This window comes from Stenella coeruleoalba (assembly GCF_951394435.1).
Source record: "Stenella coeruleoalba genome assembly, chromosome: 12".
NCBI lineage: Eukaryota > Metazoa > Chordata > Mammalia > Artiodactyla > Delphinidae > Stenella > Stenella coeruleoalba.
This window is the reverse complement of record NC_137158.1, coordinates 22,760,649-22,778,128: the sequence shown is the minus strand read 5'-3', so window position 1 is coordinate 22,778,128 and position 17,480 is coordinate 22,760,649. Positions and strand designations below refer to the sequence as shown.

Genomic DNA, 17,480 nt, shown 5'->3' with positions numbered 1-17,480 from the left:
AAAAGCATGGATAATTCCACAACACAGCCTCTGTCTAGGCTACCATAGGGAGGTATACCATAAATGCCCATCTACAATGACTTTTTCACAGATGTGCAGAGTTAACGCTTTCATCAGATAAATCCCATAGTGATAGCAATAAAGTTGGCATACAGTTCATCTAAACAAAAAATTAAGTGTATTTTGTGCTACTATCATAGACTCTGAAAATTAAGTTCTGATGAAGTCTACCAAATCAAATTATCTAATGTCTTGTTATCTTGTCTGATAGTTGACCACAACTGTATCACATAATGACACAGCACAAAAAGCCAGTGATGATATCCAGATATAAGTTTTGAGATGTTATCGCCCGCATACCAAACACAATGAAGGTACTTACCAGTGGTCATGCAAAACTCCTTAATTCACTGTTTCTGTGAGAATTGCAGGGCATGTTGAATTCACGTCATTTACTCAGCCATCCCCAAGTTCCTCCTCAGTTCCTCCTTATATACTTCCTATGCGCGATCATAATTAAATCACTTAATACATGTAAACTGCTTTGAGCAATGCTTGGCACATAGTAGCTACTAAGTGTCGGTTGCTATCATGATTATTATTTCATGTGCTAAAAGTGATACTTTGTATGTCACATGCCCTGCAGAGATTCTAAAGTATGGTTTGCTTTAAGCAAGTTCAATCCAGTGCTCCCAGCAGGGAGAAAGTCTAATATTCAAGGCATCTTCTATATATTATTTTCTTGTTTGTGACAGAACAGGCAAATCACCTTAGAAGTGATCAAAGTGATCAAAAATGTGTTTAAAAGATTTTGTGTGTGTGCCTCTAGATAAAAGCTACCAAGTGATTACTTGAAATGGTAAATGTTGAGAACAAATTTAAAACTTTTTGATAACTCCACCACAAAGATGCACTGATTAAAACAGCCCCTTCTCATATTACATTACCTTCAGACTATAATAAATCACTTACAATATTGTTAAAGTATTTCACTATATATTTTATTTTTATAATAATGAATCTGATATGCTCTAATCTCCTTTGGTTTGCTATACATCATCCATACATCATTCATTCCATTCACTTAAAGCATCATCTTCATGTCCAGGTATTTCTGAAGTTGGTGATTGGTCAAGACTGGATAAATCTTTATATCTCACTGAACTCAGCTCAGACTGTGTCTCAGGTGTCGAGGCTTTTGCCCCCCAGAAATCTTTGACTGCCGCCCTGGAAGAAAAACATTTTTTAAATCTTTTATGAAATGAAAACTAAATAGATTTATATTTAGTTTTCTATATATAGAAGTGCCTCCTTAGTCATGATTTATTTTTACTGTGTGGTGCACCAGCTGCATTGTGATAGTAGATGAGCCCTCAGATGTACCAGGGGGTGATACTTATGTAGGTATCAGAAATATTCTCATATAAATGAATTAGTAGGTTACAATAACCAACTTTTAAAGTTGTGATAACTACAACTAGACAACACAAATATTAATTCAATAAACGTTTTTCTTTAGCAACTACTACGTAAAATTGTAAAAATTGCATTGAAAAGCTTTCTCATGGTTGGGGATCAAGTCATGAGATTAGGTAGCTTGAACTAGGAGAGTCTCAGGAGGGATGAAGAGAGTTGGACAGTTTCAAAACCCATGTGAGAAGCATCATGGACAGGGCCTTGGATTCAACAGACAGGGAGGGGCAGACAAGGAGGACATCAATCAAGGGTGATGGCTTAGTTTCAGTCCTTCACCTACCAGTTTATAATTATGAAGATCAGTACAAAGACCACAAATATACACATAATAACTCCCATGGTCAGAACCAGAACTAGGACTGCATCAATGTCTGGTCGGCTTGATCTTTTCATCTGCAATTCTAGAGAAAAAAACACCTGATGATTATTACTACTGGAAAATAAAAGAAAATGGATATCTAAATGGAAACTTTATATTTGAAAAACTCTAGAAAAATACAGAAAGAATTAATGGAAGCAAAGTTATTAATGAACTTGCTCTGCGTGTTAGAAGTGTCCTTTTCAAACACACAGAAAAGTTGAAAGCATTTGACAATAAACATCCCACCACCTAGACACTACCATCAACATTTTAACTATCCCTCTATCCATACTCTTCTCAATCCATTGATTCATCTTATTTTTTGATGCATTTCAAGATAATTTGCTGATGTCTGCACACTTCCTACAAAATTCTTCAACAGGCAAATCATTAACTAGAGTTCAACATTCGTTTATATTTTTTCTTTTGAGGTAAAATTTATGAACACCAAATTGCACAATGATCTTAAATGTGCATTTATTTAGTTTTGGCAAATGCAAACAGACATATATAATTCAAACCCCTGAATATACACAGAATATTACTATACCCCAAAAGTTTCCTCGAGCCCCCCCAGTTAATCCCTGCCCCAACCTCTAGGGACAACTACTGTCCTGATTTTCTTTTCCACCATAGATTAGTTCTGCCTGTTCTAGAACTTCATAGGAAGGGAAACATACATTAAGCATTCTTTTGTGTAAGGTTTTTTTACTCAGTGTAATGTTTTGGAGATTCAACCATATTGTTGAATGTATCAATAGTTTTTTTCTTTTTTATTACTGGGTACTATGCCTCAATTAGTTTATTCTATCTCCTACTGATGGACACCTATGCTGTTTCAGTTTGGGGTTATTATAAATAAACTGCTATGAACATTCTCACACCAGTCATTTTGTGAACATACATTTCCATTTCTCTTGGGTAAATACATATGAGTGGAACTGTTGGGTCATAGGGTAGAGGTATGCTTAGTTTTCCAAGAAACTGCAAGATCTTTTCCCAAACTGATTGTACTTGCTGTACTTGTTTTATAATTTTTTTTTCTCCCAGATTTTGGTTTGCCTATTCATTTTTCTAATGATTCCTTTTCTTTCTTTTTTTTTTTTTTCTTTGCGGTACGCGGGCCTCTCACTGTTGTGGCCTCTCCCACCGCGGAGCACAGGCTCCGGACGCGCAAGCTCAGTGGCCATGGCTCACAGGCCCAGCCGCTCCGCGGCATGTGGGATCTTCCCGGACCGGGGCACGAACCCGTGTCCCCTGAATCGGCAGGCGGACTCTCAACCACTGCGCCACCAGGAAAGCCCTCTAATGATTCCTTTTGAAGAACTGAAGTTCTAAACTTTCTAACATAAGTTTCAGGTGTACAGCATTATAATTTGACATCTGTATCCACTGCAAAGTGATCCCCACCACAAGTCTAGTTACCATCCATCACCATACAGTTGCACTCCCCCCTTCACCCATTTCACCCACCCCTGAATTCCCTTCCCCTCTGGCAACCAGTAATCTGTTCTCTGTACCTATGAGTGTGTTTTTGTTTTATTTTGTTTGTTTTTTTAGATTCCACATATGAGTGAAATCTTTGTATTTGTCTTTCTCCAACTGACTTACTTCACTTAGGATTAATACCTTCAAGGTCCATCCACGCTGTTGCAAATGGCAGGATTTCATTCTTTTTTTATGGCTGAATAGTATTCTATTGTATGTATATATACCACATCTTTATTCATTCATCCACCAATGGACACTTAGGTGGTTTCTATATCTTGGCTATTGTAAATAATGCTGCAGTGAACATAGCGGTGCATCTATCTTTTTGAATGAGTGTTTTTATGTTCTTTGGATAAATACCCAGAAGTGAAATAGCTGTCTTATGGTAGTTCTATTCTTAATTTTTTGAGGAATCTCCATACTGATTTCCATAGTAGCTGCACCAACAATGCACAGGGGCTCCTTTTTCTCCACATCCTCTCCAACATTTGTTATTTCTTGTCCTTTTTGATAATAGCCATTCTAACAGGTGTAAGGTAATATCTCTTTGTGGTTTTGATTTGAAATTCCCTGATTAGTGATGTCAAGCATATTTTTATGTGCCTGTTGCCCATCTGTATGTCTTCTTTGGAAAAAATGTCTATTCAGATCTTCTGCCCAATTTTCAATCAGGTTGTTTGTTTTTTGTTGTTGTTGATTAGTGTGAGTTTTTATATATTTTGGCTATGAACCCCTCATCAGAGATATCATTACAAATGTCTTCTCCCATTCCATAAGTTGTCTTTTCGTTTTGATGATGGTTTCCTTTGCTGTGCAGAAGCTTTTTAGTTTGACATAGTCCCATTTGTTTATTTTTCCTTTTGTTTCCCTTGTCTTTGAGTCAGATCTACAAAAATATCACTAAGACCTATATCAATAAGGTTACTGCCTATGTTTTTTCTAGGAATTTTATGGTTTTAGGTCTTACATTCAAGTCTTTAATCCATTTTGAGTTAATTTCTGTGTATGAGGTAAGATAGTGACCTTCTTTCATTCTTTTGTATGTGGCTGTCCAGTTTTCTCAACACCATTTTTTGAAGATGAAGTTTTTAATTCTGATGAAGCCTAATTTAGCAATCTTTCCTTTATGGTGATTGTTTTTTGTCATGTCTAAAAAGAAACTTGCCTACTCCTGAATCATACAGATACTCTCTTATGTTTCCTTTTTTAAGCTTGATGGTTTTAGCTTTTACATTTAGGACTATAATACATCTCTAATTTTTGTATACATTGTAAAGTAGGAATTGAAGCTCATTTTTCTTCATACGAATAGCCAAACACCACTTTTAAATCAGCATTCTCTCCCATATCTTTCTGTTCTTCCTGAAAATAATGCTATTACGGAGACATGACCAGTTTACCATATGCATTATAACACTGCTACATTGTAAACTGATAAAAATTCAATTTATATCAAGCATTACTTACTTAGTGAATTATGTAGCTTTCTTTTGGCTATTCCTGGCCCCTTAATCGTAGACTCATAAAAGATTCATGTGGGGAAGGGCCAGAAAGGTCATCTTATACAACTTTTATACAGATAAGCAAACCAACATCCAGGGAGACATAATGATTTGTGCAAGCTATGTTTTATGTATTTTAGTATTTTGGTAAGTACCACTCTAACAGAATTAGTCTCATATATGGGCAATCCCAACTGCTTATTCATCTGGATTTTCTTCCTGTTCTTTAAACACCATGCAGTATAATCTTCCATTTTCCTTGGTAATTCTAGAGCTATAAACTCAATTTAGTAATCTCGCTAAATAGTTCCAAGTATGGTAGACAATTTATATCATATTTATATTCCAACATTGTTGGATTTTAAAAATCTTTTTATTTTTGATAATTTTAGATTTATAGAAGCAGTGGGATTTTTTAAGCTCAAATTTAAAAAAACCTTTTAGGATTAAAACTTGAGAAGAAATGCAAAATTTCTTTCCATTTATCTACTACCCTGCAATACTAGCCAAGAGAAGATGGAGAATGAGAGGTATAAAGATTTTGGTTCATTTCAATGGTAGTCTTCTTGCAAGGGTCCCTTAGATTACTTTTGTATCTAATAAAAAGATAGTCTGCATTTCTACTGAAATTTTCTGATAAAAAACAGGCTGAATTTCAATGCTCTCACTTTTTAGAAAAACTCAGTTTATGTTTATATTAGTTTCTTAGGGCCACCATAACAAAGTACCACTAACTAGGTGGCTTAAAAACAACAGAAATATATTGTCTCACAGTTTTGGAAGATAAACGTCTGAACATAAGGTGATGGTAAGGCCATGCTCTCTCCAGTGGCTCTGGGGAAGGATCCTTCCTTTCCTCTTCCAGCTTCTGGTAGCCCCAGATGTTCCTTGGCTTGTGATAGCACAACTCCAATCTCCGTGTGTCTTCACATGGCTGTCTTCTCCCCGCGTGTCTTTGAGTCTTCACATACATTCTCCTGTCTCTCTGTGTGGCTGTGTCTAAATTTCCTTCTTCTTATAAGGACACTAGTCATATTGGATTAAAGGCCCACTCTCCTCTAGTGTGTATGATTTTGTCTTAACTGAATTAATTACATCTGCAACCACCCTATTTCCAGACACAGTCACATTCCTGAAGTTCTAGGAGTTTGGACTTGAAAGTATCTTTTCAGGGGGACATAATTCAATCAAAACCATGCCTAACTATGAAAGACAACTATTGTGGAAGTGAAAAACCTGTTATATGAGAGAATGGATGGGACATTTTCATTAATTAAACCATATTTACCCTGAAAATATTTCAATCATGCATTCGTTTCAAGCCAGTACCATATTGTGTGAACATTTATAGCCAAAATACTTGTTTGATGTCTAAAGAGCCAAAAGGGTCTGTCACAGCGGTATGCCCAATTGTCCTTTTTAAAAGAAACTAATAAATACCAAAGTTTTCTGAAAACATTTTGTCATTTAACCGGTGCATGTGCTGAGATGGCAGAGCTACCCCACCAGCCTTGGACAGCTACAAGAGAGAAAAATCAACTTTGTCTCACTTGCTGACACTGGGGTCTGTGCTCCAGCCCTTAGCTTACACATGTTGCCTTCTAACATAGGAAGAGCTAACCACTACTAAGCTGTCCTAACAGGGACCAAGCTGTGGGGAATATAACTGAGAATGGCCTTTGAATCCTTTAATATCCTGAACTATGACTCACTGAGATACTTTTTAGTTGATGATGTTTGGTCCTTTTTTGCCTTTTATAGCACTTGATTGAAATTATCCTTTTAATAACACCTGTTATCCCAACATAGGAGTAAGGTTATTAGCTTTCACCATAAAGATGGTTTTTTAAGGACACTGAGCAACACATCAAAGAAAGTTATAGTTTATTTTTTAAAATCACCCCCAAAACACCTTATCTTGTTTCCAGTTCAATAAAGGGTGTTATGTTTCATGGTATCTCTAGACTGCAGCTTGAGTTCTTTACTTGGGATTGAGAAATAGCTTCAAGAAATCCATGAACTCTCTTAAAATTATGGGTAACTTTTGGCATGTTAGTATATGTGGGTATTTTTCTGGGAAAAGCCTCCTGAGCCTTGATTGGATTCTCAAAAGAACTTGTGACCAAACCCCTCACACACCCAAAAACACAGATGACAACAATAAAAATGGTTAAGAGCAACTCAACAAAAGGAAATAATTATTTGGATATAGAAGACATCATAGTTTAAATTGAAAAGACATGCACATGGATCCTTTTTGCAAGGGAAGCACAGTTTCTAACATGTAAAATTATGTTCGGGTCAAGATTTGTGTTTTGTGACATATATTGAGGACTGTATTGTTTCATAAAAAAATGTCTTCGAATGAATAATTTTTAAAAAGATGTGCTTTGACATAACGTTTCTTAATTTTATTTATTTTACTGTATCAAAACTTTTGTTAAGCATCCATTAGAATTCTATGTATCCATTTTCACCTCTGTGATAGAAGTAAAAGTAAGAATATAATTCAAGTTAAAGGACTGTTCTTTGGAGATACTTCAGGAATACACCAGTTTCCCAAAGTGAGGTACATCTGACTCTCTTTGTGGAAAAAAATAAGAATTAAGTATTACCTTGTAGAAAAGTCTAAATGGTATAAAACTAGTGGTTCCCAAAATGTGATCTCTGGACCAACAGCACCTAGGAACTTGTTTGAAATGGAAATTCTTGTGCCGGCTCCACTAAAGATCTACAGAATCAGAAATTATAGGGGTTGGGCTAATGATCTGTGTTTCAACAAGACCTCCAGGTGATTTTGATGTGCTTTGAAGTTTGAGATATAAGCAAACCAAAACATTGCTGGGTACTTACCAGTTGTTGTATAGATTGTGAATTTAATAGATGCTACTATTTCATTATTATCCAACGTTTCACACTCAAAAGCCTTGGGGTGAGTATCCCTGTGAACCTCCAGGATTGCTGAATCATTTCCAAGTATAATGGCTTGCTATTTTAAAAGAAAAAAAAAGGTATCAACATTCTTCATGAAAACTTAAGATCAGGAAACAATTTATTTCTTGTAACAAAATAAGAGTCACTTTCTCTCATTCTAGTACAGTAATTAATTATGCACATGTATTTTAAAGTCAGATAATCCAGATAACAAGTACCAACTTCCTGCCTGTGTGAAGCAGGGCAAGTTACTCTCTGCATCTCAGCTGCAGCTGGTCCTCCATATCCTTGGGTTCCATGTCAGTGGGCTCAACCAACCGGAGATTAAAAATATTCAGGAAAAAAATTCCAGAAAGTTCCAAAAAGCAAAACTTGAATTGGTTGCACACTAGTAGTTACTTGGCATTTACATTTTATTTACAACTATTTATATAGCATTTACATTGTATTATAAATAATCTAGAGATGATTTAAAGTATATGGGAGGATGTACTTATGTTATATGCAAATACTACGCCATTTTACATATGGAACTGGGCATCCCCAGTTTTGGTATCTGAAGGGGTCCTGGAATCAATCCCCTGAGCATACTGAGCAACAACTGTATTTATCTGTAAATGGGTATAATGACAGGAATTACCTCATAGATTTTTATGTGAGTAAAAGAAACTCTAGCACTTTGTGTATGTCTGGCACTGAATAAGTCCTCTATTAATGTTAGCTACTGTTATCAGTACTGTTTGTACTATATATACAAATGAAACTACTGCTTCCAAAATAGGACACTTTACATAAAATAGGTGTTTTTAAGTTCTGATAGTAGCTGGCCCTAAGGCATATGTAAAGCCTTAGCCTCCCTACGCAATGAAAAAATTTAAATCCCAATAATAATAAAGTTGCATGATTTTAACTTCATTTTTGCAAACTGCTTTTAAAGAGAAAGTTTTCTGAGAGTCATCAAGCACTGGGAAACAAATTTTATCACTCACTAGAAAGCACCAAATTACATACATTCATTACTCACTTGGTCTGGCCTTAGAAGTCTCCAAATATATTTGAAACGGTTTACAGGAGATGTATGAACACATGCTAGCCTAACACTTTCAAGACTTTCTGAAATTGGTTTACCCCCTGAAATAAAGAAAAATTAAATACATATATACCAATGGGCACTGTAAACCGCTTTATACACAATACTACTTTTAAAAGTCACTTCCAACTTTAAAACCAATTACATGCTGGAAGTTAGCAAATGTATTACTGAAAGTCTGACTGTAGAGGAGCAGAGAGGCGTCAAAGATTAAGTCGCCAAAAGAGGCAGGTAGAAAACACCATACCTGTCTGTTCCTTCAGCAGAATAAATCGTGAAGAAGAGATAGCAAGGGCAAACTACTTAGTGATCTATTAAACTTTGAGATCTACTAGTGGCTTCCAATTTACTGGTTAGGGTCAGAACCCCCCTCCCGCCCCATACACTCCGCCCCTTCCATGTTTAAAGATAATGGAATCTGACTAGTGAAAGGTGGTATAGAGTGGCTCTCGAAGTTCCCAATGTAGGGTTTACCAATCTACTGATAAGCTGTCACGACCAAAGTGTCAAAAGCGTTTCACTTGAGGACAGCCTCCACCACAGACCCTGAGTGCAATATGGTTCCAGTGTACTAGAGAGAATATATGTTAAATTTACACATCACTGAAAAAATGTGAAGCAAAAGTAGAAAGAGTTGTAACTGCCTAGAGAAGCGGAAGCTTAAGTTTTCTTATGAATTCCTTTCAGTATATCATTTGATCACCTCCTTCCACTCACGGCAACCTGAGGTTAAGGATATTTCCCCAGAGTAAATGCTTCCTCAGTCTCCCTCCAATACATAGGCCAACTCACAGCCACAATCTACTGGTCCACGACATTCTTCCACCCGTAGGATACATTTGGATTCACTCCCAGGGCATCCATTTGTTAATATAACTTCTCTTATACCAACACCTTTGGTAAAAGAAATCAGCAAATGTTAAAAATAATAATTCCAGAGTTCCTTTACTTTTGCACCTAGGTCTTTTTGAGACTTTTCTCCTAATTTCAGAAATTAAATTCCTAAATTCAGGGTAATAACATTTAGATATTTTTAGGTCCCTCATTTTGAATTATTTCATAAAACAGCATTTTCCAAAGCGAGTTACATGAAACACTATTTCCTCTGGTTGTTACCATAAGAAAAAGGATTCCATGATTATATACATTTGGAAATTATACATTACATTAAAATGAAAGGAACCTCTTTCCTCAGAATTTTAGGGGAACTTTTAATATGCTAGTAAATTAATGTGCTTTTATGTGGAAACTTTCATTGATCTAAGATGTAAAATTTTTACATTTTAACATCTTTGAAATCAGAATGCATCTTAGAATTGACAGTGTGTCAAGAATGGCAGCATTTTTCCTTTTTTAGAGATGCATAAAATGTGATTATCACAGCCAAGAAAGTCTTAGATTTGATGAAATACAGTAGTACACAGGATCTTCTAAATTTATTTGACCATGGAACTTTTTTTGGGGGGGTGGGGTGGGTTGAGCTTGCAGAGGAAATTACAAAAATTAGATTTTAACATAAATGATGCTTTTTAATATCTAAATTGGTAAAAATCCCTGTATTAAATACATCAGGATAGACTATTAATGACCAAATCTCCATTTCCAAAAAGATACTCTCATTAGAATTGCAATACATTTCAGAGCAAGAAATCACGTCTTTACTGACTGATCTCAGATCTCCACTGAGTTTGCCCTACCATCACCAAAATTGAAGGAAATGATAAAAGCTGGTTCAGTGACGTGTTGAACATGTCCTGTGATAAATGACCTGTGATTAAGACTCTGTTGTCACAGGCTAAGGAATAGCCCATCTTGATATCCTTTCTACCAGATTCCCTCTTTCAGTCCCTGCAAGATGATAATCATAAAACCCATTCTTAAGGCAAGGGAAAGTTGAAGTCTAGAGATGGCTTATAACAGCGCTCCTCAAACTTCAGAGTGATTGCAAAACACCTGGAGACATACTAACATGTGAATTCTGATTCAGTAAGTAGGTCTGCAGTAGGTCCTAAGGTTCTGCATTTCTAACAAGGTCTCAGTCGATGCTGATATAGCAAGTCTGTGGACCAAACTTTGAGACACAAAGGAGAGTACTCCATATAAGATAAAGAGAAGGAAGGTTGGAGGGGGAAAGGTCTCTTGATTAAAAGAGATGCTTAAGAATGGCTGCAGAATGGCTCCCCTTGAATTTATGAATGGCACTTCTCTAGAGGCATAGCCTTATTCTGAAATGCATATTTTCCAAGCAGGTATTTTATGCATTTACTTAGCCAGATACAGTTTATCGCAAGGATGTGTGTAGATGTGAGATTTTCTGTAAGTCCATACTTAAAAATCTGCCTGTGTATTCCAAGAAAAGAAAACTTTTTGACTGCTAAAATACTGTTTTGGGGTTCAACAGAATTTTCACTAAGGCATTTTTTCCTTTAAATAGTTGTTATAAATTGAAAAGATTTCTTAACACTTAAAATTATAGATGTGAAATATTGCCTTTTATGGTTTATTTTCTTTTTAGAACTTATCACCATCTGACATATTACATGTTTTACATATTATTGGGTGGGCCAAAAGGCTCATTCGATTTTTTCCGTAAGATGGTTCTAGTAGCACTTAGTTGTCTTTAACTTCATACGAAACAATTTTGTTAGATAGTATGTGACAGCTATCATATCAGCGTGCATTTAAAAAAAGACTTATCAAAATTGGTGAATTTTTGTGTAGCCATTTTAATATTGAAGATGGAAGAAAAAAAGCAACATTTTTTGGCATATAATGCTATATTATTTCATGAAAGGTAAAAATGCAACTGAAACGCACAAAAAGATTTGTGCAGTGTATGGAGATGGTACTGTGATGGACTGAACATGTCAAAAGTGGTTTGTGAAGTTTTGTGCTGGAGATTTCTCACTGGACAATGCTCCACAGTCAGGTAGACCAGTTGAAGTTGACAGCAATCAAATCGAAACAGTAATTGAGAACAATCAATGTCATACTATGCAGGAGATAGCCGACATACTCAAAAATATCCAAATCAAGCGTTGAAAATCATTGGCACCAGCTTGGTTATGTGAATCGCTTTGATGTTTGGGTTCCAGGTAAGTTAAGCAAAAAAAACCTTCTTGACCATATTTCTGCATGCGATTCTCTACTGAAAAGTAATGAAAACATTCGTTTAATGAAAACGTTCCATTTTTAAAACAAATTGTGACAGGCAATGAAAAGTGGACGTTGTAACCATGTGGAACGGAAGAGATTATGGGGCAAGCGAAATGAACCACCACCAAACACACCAAAGGCTGGTCTTCATCCAAAGAAGGTGATGTTGTGTATTCGGTGGGATTGGAAGGGAGTCCTCTACTATGAGCTCCTTCGGGAAAACCAAACGATTAATTCCAACAAGTACTGCTCCCAGTCAGACCATCTGAAAGCGGCACTCGACGAAGTGTCCAGAATGAGTCAACAGAAAACGCATAATCTTCCAGCAGGATAATACAAGACTGTGAGTTTCTTTGATGACCAGGCGAAAACTGTTACAGCTTGGCTGGGAAGTTCTGATTCATCCATCATATTCACCAGACGTTGCACCTTCAGATTTCCATTTATTTCGGTCTTTACAAAATTCTCTTAATGGAAAAAATTTCAATTCCCTGGAAGACTGTAAAAGGCACCTGGAACAGTTCTTTGCTCAAAAAGATAAAAAGTTTTGGGAAGATGGAATTATGAAGTTGCCTGAAAAATGGCAGAAGGTATTGGAGCAAAAGGTTGAATATGTTGTTCAATAAAGTTCGTGGTGAAAATGAAAAATGTGCCTTTTATTTTTACGTAAAAAACCGAAGGCACTTTTAATCTCTTTGCCCCTACCAAAAAATATGTTCTTTGAAGGCAGAGAGTTTCCACTTCTTTGTTCACTGCTTTATTCCTAGCACCTATAACAATACCTGACACAGAGTAGGCAAGAATAAAAAAACAGAAAACAAAAAAAAAATTGCTGAATAAACAAATATAATATATAATTTCTGAAGTACACCTTTTTTTTAAAAAAATTTATTTACTTATTTTTGGCTGCTTTGGGTCTTTGTTACTGCACGTGGGCCCTCTCCAGTTGTGGCGAGCGGGGCCCTCTCCCATTGCGGAGCACGGGCTCCAGGCGCACGGGCTTCAGTAATTGTGGCACGTGGGCTCAGCAGTTGTGGCGCACGGGCTTAGTTGCTCCGCGGCACATGGGATCCTCCCGGACCAGGGCTTGAACTCGTGTCCCCTGCATTGGCAGGCGGATTCTTAACCACTGCGCCACCAGGGAAGTCCCTGAAGCACATCTTTAAATAATAGAGTAGGACAGTATCAATTACTAGAATTGTCATAAAAATAATTCTCTACCTGTGAAAATTTCTCAAGTAAGCAGCCAGAAGATGTAATTTGCAAATGAATAAACACAGGTTTATTACACAGAATTTCTCTAATTTTCTGACTCTGACACACTAAGAAGTGAAAGTAAAAAACAGGTTTCAACTATCTCAAGAGACAGAAAGTACAATAATGGTTGCAAGGGGCTGGGGGGAGTGGGGAATTACTGTTGAATTGGTGCGGAGGTTTCAGTTTGGGATGATGAAAAAGTTCTGGGGTGGATCGTGGTAATGATTGCATGGCAATGTGAATGTGCTTAATTTCACTAAATTGTACCTTCAAAAAATTGTTAAAGTAGTAAATTTTTTGTTAAGTCTATTTTAACATCATTTAAAAAATGCTATCTCAAAAACAATTCAGGCACAATTTTTGACCAAAAAATAAAAAACGTACATATTGTTCTGATCCATACCTGCATGGACTTTCTGTCTTCTTATCCTCTGGTTTTTGTCCTTCCCTCCTGTCACTGTCTTTTTTCCAAGGCAGATTCTATTTAGAATAAACTTAATTTCATTGTGAATTATCTACTGTCTTCTTAGCACACTAGTCTATAGTGGTTCTCAAAAGATGGTCTTTTAAAAAACAGCATCAGCTTCATTTATGAACTTGTTTAGAAATACAAATTCTTAGACCCCTTCAAAGGCCTAGTGAGTTAGAAATTTTGAAGTAGGCCTAGCAATCCATGTTTTAACAAGCCCTGCAGGCACCTAGGGTGAACACTTAAGTTTGAGAAACACTGGTCTATTATAGCATGTGTAGTCTTAATCCCACCCCCACGTAAGAGATTTTTATGTCCAATTTCTATTCAAGGAATGATCAAAATAAGTTATAGTTTTTGAATATTATTTTCCCCACAAAGCCAATACCTCTTTTCTCTAAAACATGACATATAAATTGGGAAAATGTGTCATTAAGAATAGACTATTACAAATAAAGTAAATTTCTTGATAGATTTGCCAGCACAGTATGTGGAAGACATCTGTGAGATGCATCAGAAGATCTTTCATCTTCTGAACATCTGTGAGATAAAGTTTTACTTTGGTGAAAGCAGTTTATGTGCCCCTCCTCCCAAAATATATACATATAGGGATTTGGCTTAAAGTAAGACCTACAGGTTATGAACTGAAAATACCCTACCTTGTAAAGCAATCAGTTTGAGTTTTGTGTGTAAATCATAGATATTAGAAATAGAAATCAGTGAGAGATGAATGAGAGTACACATTGTTTTTACCCCCCCGCCCCGTCCCAATACAATGTTATTTATCTGCTCTATGCTACTTACCGCATGTAACGGTGCACATCCCAAATTCTACTTCTTTGACTGTTGTCCTATTTGAAACTAAACATAAATGCAAAAATACATTATTTAATCATAGGAAAACTTTTCTAAGTGAAGAACTCTTACTTGGGGATGGAGGATACAAGCACTTATCATATGGGAAGCAGACATTTTTAAAGTTTTATTAAATCAGAAAAGCAATGCCATTCCTAGTACATCTTCTATTACTGTTTAAATCAAAAGAAAACTAAACCTTTGAAGAATTAAATTAGGAAATAACTTACAAAGATTTATGTTTAAATCTTGTACATAATTTAAAAATAATGTTTTTCATCAGTGTAATACATGGTGAGTTAAAGTTATATAGGAGGTCAGAAAAACACAAAAAAGCCTGCCAATTATAGGGCCTAATTTTTTCTATTCTCTGTTTTCCAAAAAACTTTGAGTGTGTTATTTCTACCCAAAAAGAAGTAGTTATGCAAAGTGTTCATTAAAATTATGTTATAGATTGGTTCTACTCATTCTCAGGTTAAGATGGTAAATTATTCCTAAGAATTTATTTCGACACTTTATTTAGCAGGATAATTTAGGAATATATAAGTATTCGAGTAGCTAAATATTGTTGGTTTTAAATCTCAAGTTTCTCTTTTTCTAATTGTTCTGAAATCTGACATGAATTCCACTAGCTGTAGCATATAATCAATTCTTCATAACTCAGATTAGGACTAAAAGCTCAATAAAAATAAATATTAAATGAGGTGCTAGAAGGTAATTTTTAAAAGGCATTATGTCCTGAGGCAACAATATTACATGGGACTATGCATCAAAATTGGAGTCCAAATTGCTACTCTACCACTAATTAGCTTTTCTGAGTTTGGGCAAATTCCTTCAACTGTGTCAGGCCTATTTAACCCCTCTGCAAAATTTGGAAAGGAGAACCTATCTGATTATCATAAGAATTAAACATGATAAAGTACATGCAAGCATTCTGTAACTTGTTTAGCCCTACCAGCATTCTTAAGAGAGCATAACCTCATTCACACTTCATTCATTTTGCACTTATTAATTTCATATAATTCTAAGAATTTTTCCTATTTTGATTATTGTAATTTTTCATAAACACTTCTATACTTATAAGCACCAAATACAGTGCCTTGAATATACAGCAAGCAAATATACACTTGATGTATATATAAGTAAATCAATATTGACTTCGTGAAATAATTTGGACTATGACTCTCATCAATTATGAATTGACATTTTTGCTTGAAACGCTTGGATACCTTCTGCTAGTACATTATGAAACATAAATTTGAATCTAAGACATTATAACTCCATCACCTGGGTTTAGCCTGAACTCTAGCATTTACAGATAGAACTATCCCTTGACCAGTTTAAATTGTTAATTACTTTTAAAACTAGAGGGAAGCAATAGCCACTACGCTTTAGAACATGCTCTTTTCTACCCTAGTCCTCTTTTTCATATTTCCAAAGTCAAGGACTTCTCCAAGCTCTCTGAAATGTAATGTTATCAAGGCAGTACAAACCTCAATTCCACCATTAACATCAGATAGTCAATTTCTTTATGTCGCTGAGGGTCACTATCCGTCATCAGGAAGCAAAAGAATGGCTGATAAATACAGCACCTACTTTGTACTTATAGGAGACATAAGACTGCCAAGGATATTTAAAAGACTCTCAGAAGGGTCAATTTATGGAGGGAAGAGAAGTATTCTCCTTTAGATGGCTGAAAACCTGCAACTGACCTTTTACCTACAAGCACCTGAGCTACTAATCAATATAACATGTACCACAGCTTGTCAAGTTTTATTGCTTAGTGAGCCAGGAGAATAAGGCAAATTTATGTATCAAACACAGGCTCAGTCTTTGTTGGTTAACATGTATTGTATCATCTAACAAAGCCTCTAGTTGGATCCCTTTATTGGTGTTTTCTACTGCCACCGTTCCTTTGTGACTCAAAGTTGAACTTACAAATAAAACACTATCACACTGCAGAGGTGCTCAAGGGTGGAGGCTGCATGAAGCTGACACGGGGCTTCCAGGGAATTTTGTCAGCATCTTGTTTTATCTAGATGTGTCACCGTGAGGGGAATTGGGAACTCCCTTGAGTTCTAACCCAAAGTGCAAATGTGAAAAACGGAGGAAGACCTCAGGCACTTTGGAACTTCAAGGAAAAAAAAAAAAAAATCTGCAATGGAAAGGAAAAAACATAACTGCAAGGGGAGTCAAAATCGGTCCCCGTGGTGGGAAGCTACTCTCTGATGCTTAAAAAAATAATCACCTATTCCCTTGTCCAGAGCAATATTTTGCAGTATTTCTGTAGCAATTTCTATACGTGTGCTCGTTTATCTTGCTCTGGTTTTGGAGAATTAGCACATCTTTTTTTTAAGGCCATGAGGTGTGCGATAATGTATAAATTCGGGGTTGTTTTTGAGAGAGAGCTCTACAGATGTTAACTTGGATAATTCTCATCGTCCTCAAAGAGCAGGGAAGGCTTGACCCTCAAAGGGTGCCTGCGGGTCCCCGCCAAGGAGCCTCCCACACTTACCATCCGTCCTGGCCTCAGCCGGGGGCTCGTTCTCGGCCTCGCTGTCGTTTTCAGCCTCCTCCTCGGCCTCGTTCTCGCCCTCGCCCTCGCCCTCGCCCTCGACCTCGTTGGCCAAGCTGGGATCCTGGACCGCGGTGACGTCGATCCCGAACGTTGACTGGAGGCCCGCCAGGAGCAGCCAGCCGACTGTCAGCAGCAGCCTGTCTGAGCAGCCTGCGCCCCCGGGGCCCATGGTTCTCGGCCCGGACGGCCGCCCAAGGTGCAGTCGCAGCCGCCCGCTCCAGATGAGAGGTGCTTCGAAGAGAGGAGAAGCCCGACTCCGAACGCCCACACCGTGCCCCGGCAACCACTGAGACGTCACGGAACGTCACCAT

The 17,480-nt window shown here is 36.8% G+C and overlaps 1 protein-coding gene across 1 annotated transcript; it reads right to left on the bottom strand.

Moving 5' to 3' along the window:
• Positions 1–979: 979 nt before the first annotated feature.
• Positions 980–17,351, bottom strand: SPACA1 (sperm acrosome associated 1). Its single transcript, XM_079939460.1, has 7 exons — positions 17,107–17,351; positions 14,541–14,597; positions 9,647–9,748; positions 8,789–8,895; positions 7,684–7,819; positions 1,757–1,877; positions 980–1,227 (listed from the first exon to the last, which is right to left on the bottom strand). The coding sequence occupies exons 1-7, from the start codon at positions 17,336–17,338 to the stop codon at positions 1,068–1,070; spliced, it is 915 nt and encodes a 304-aa protein (XP_079795586.1). The 5' UTR covers positions 17,339–17,351; the 3' UTR covers positions 980–1,067.
• Positions 17,352–17,480: the final 129 nt, after the last annotated feature.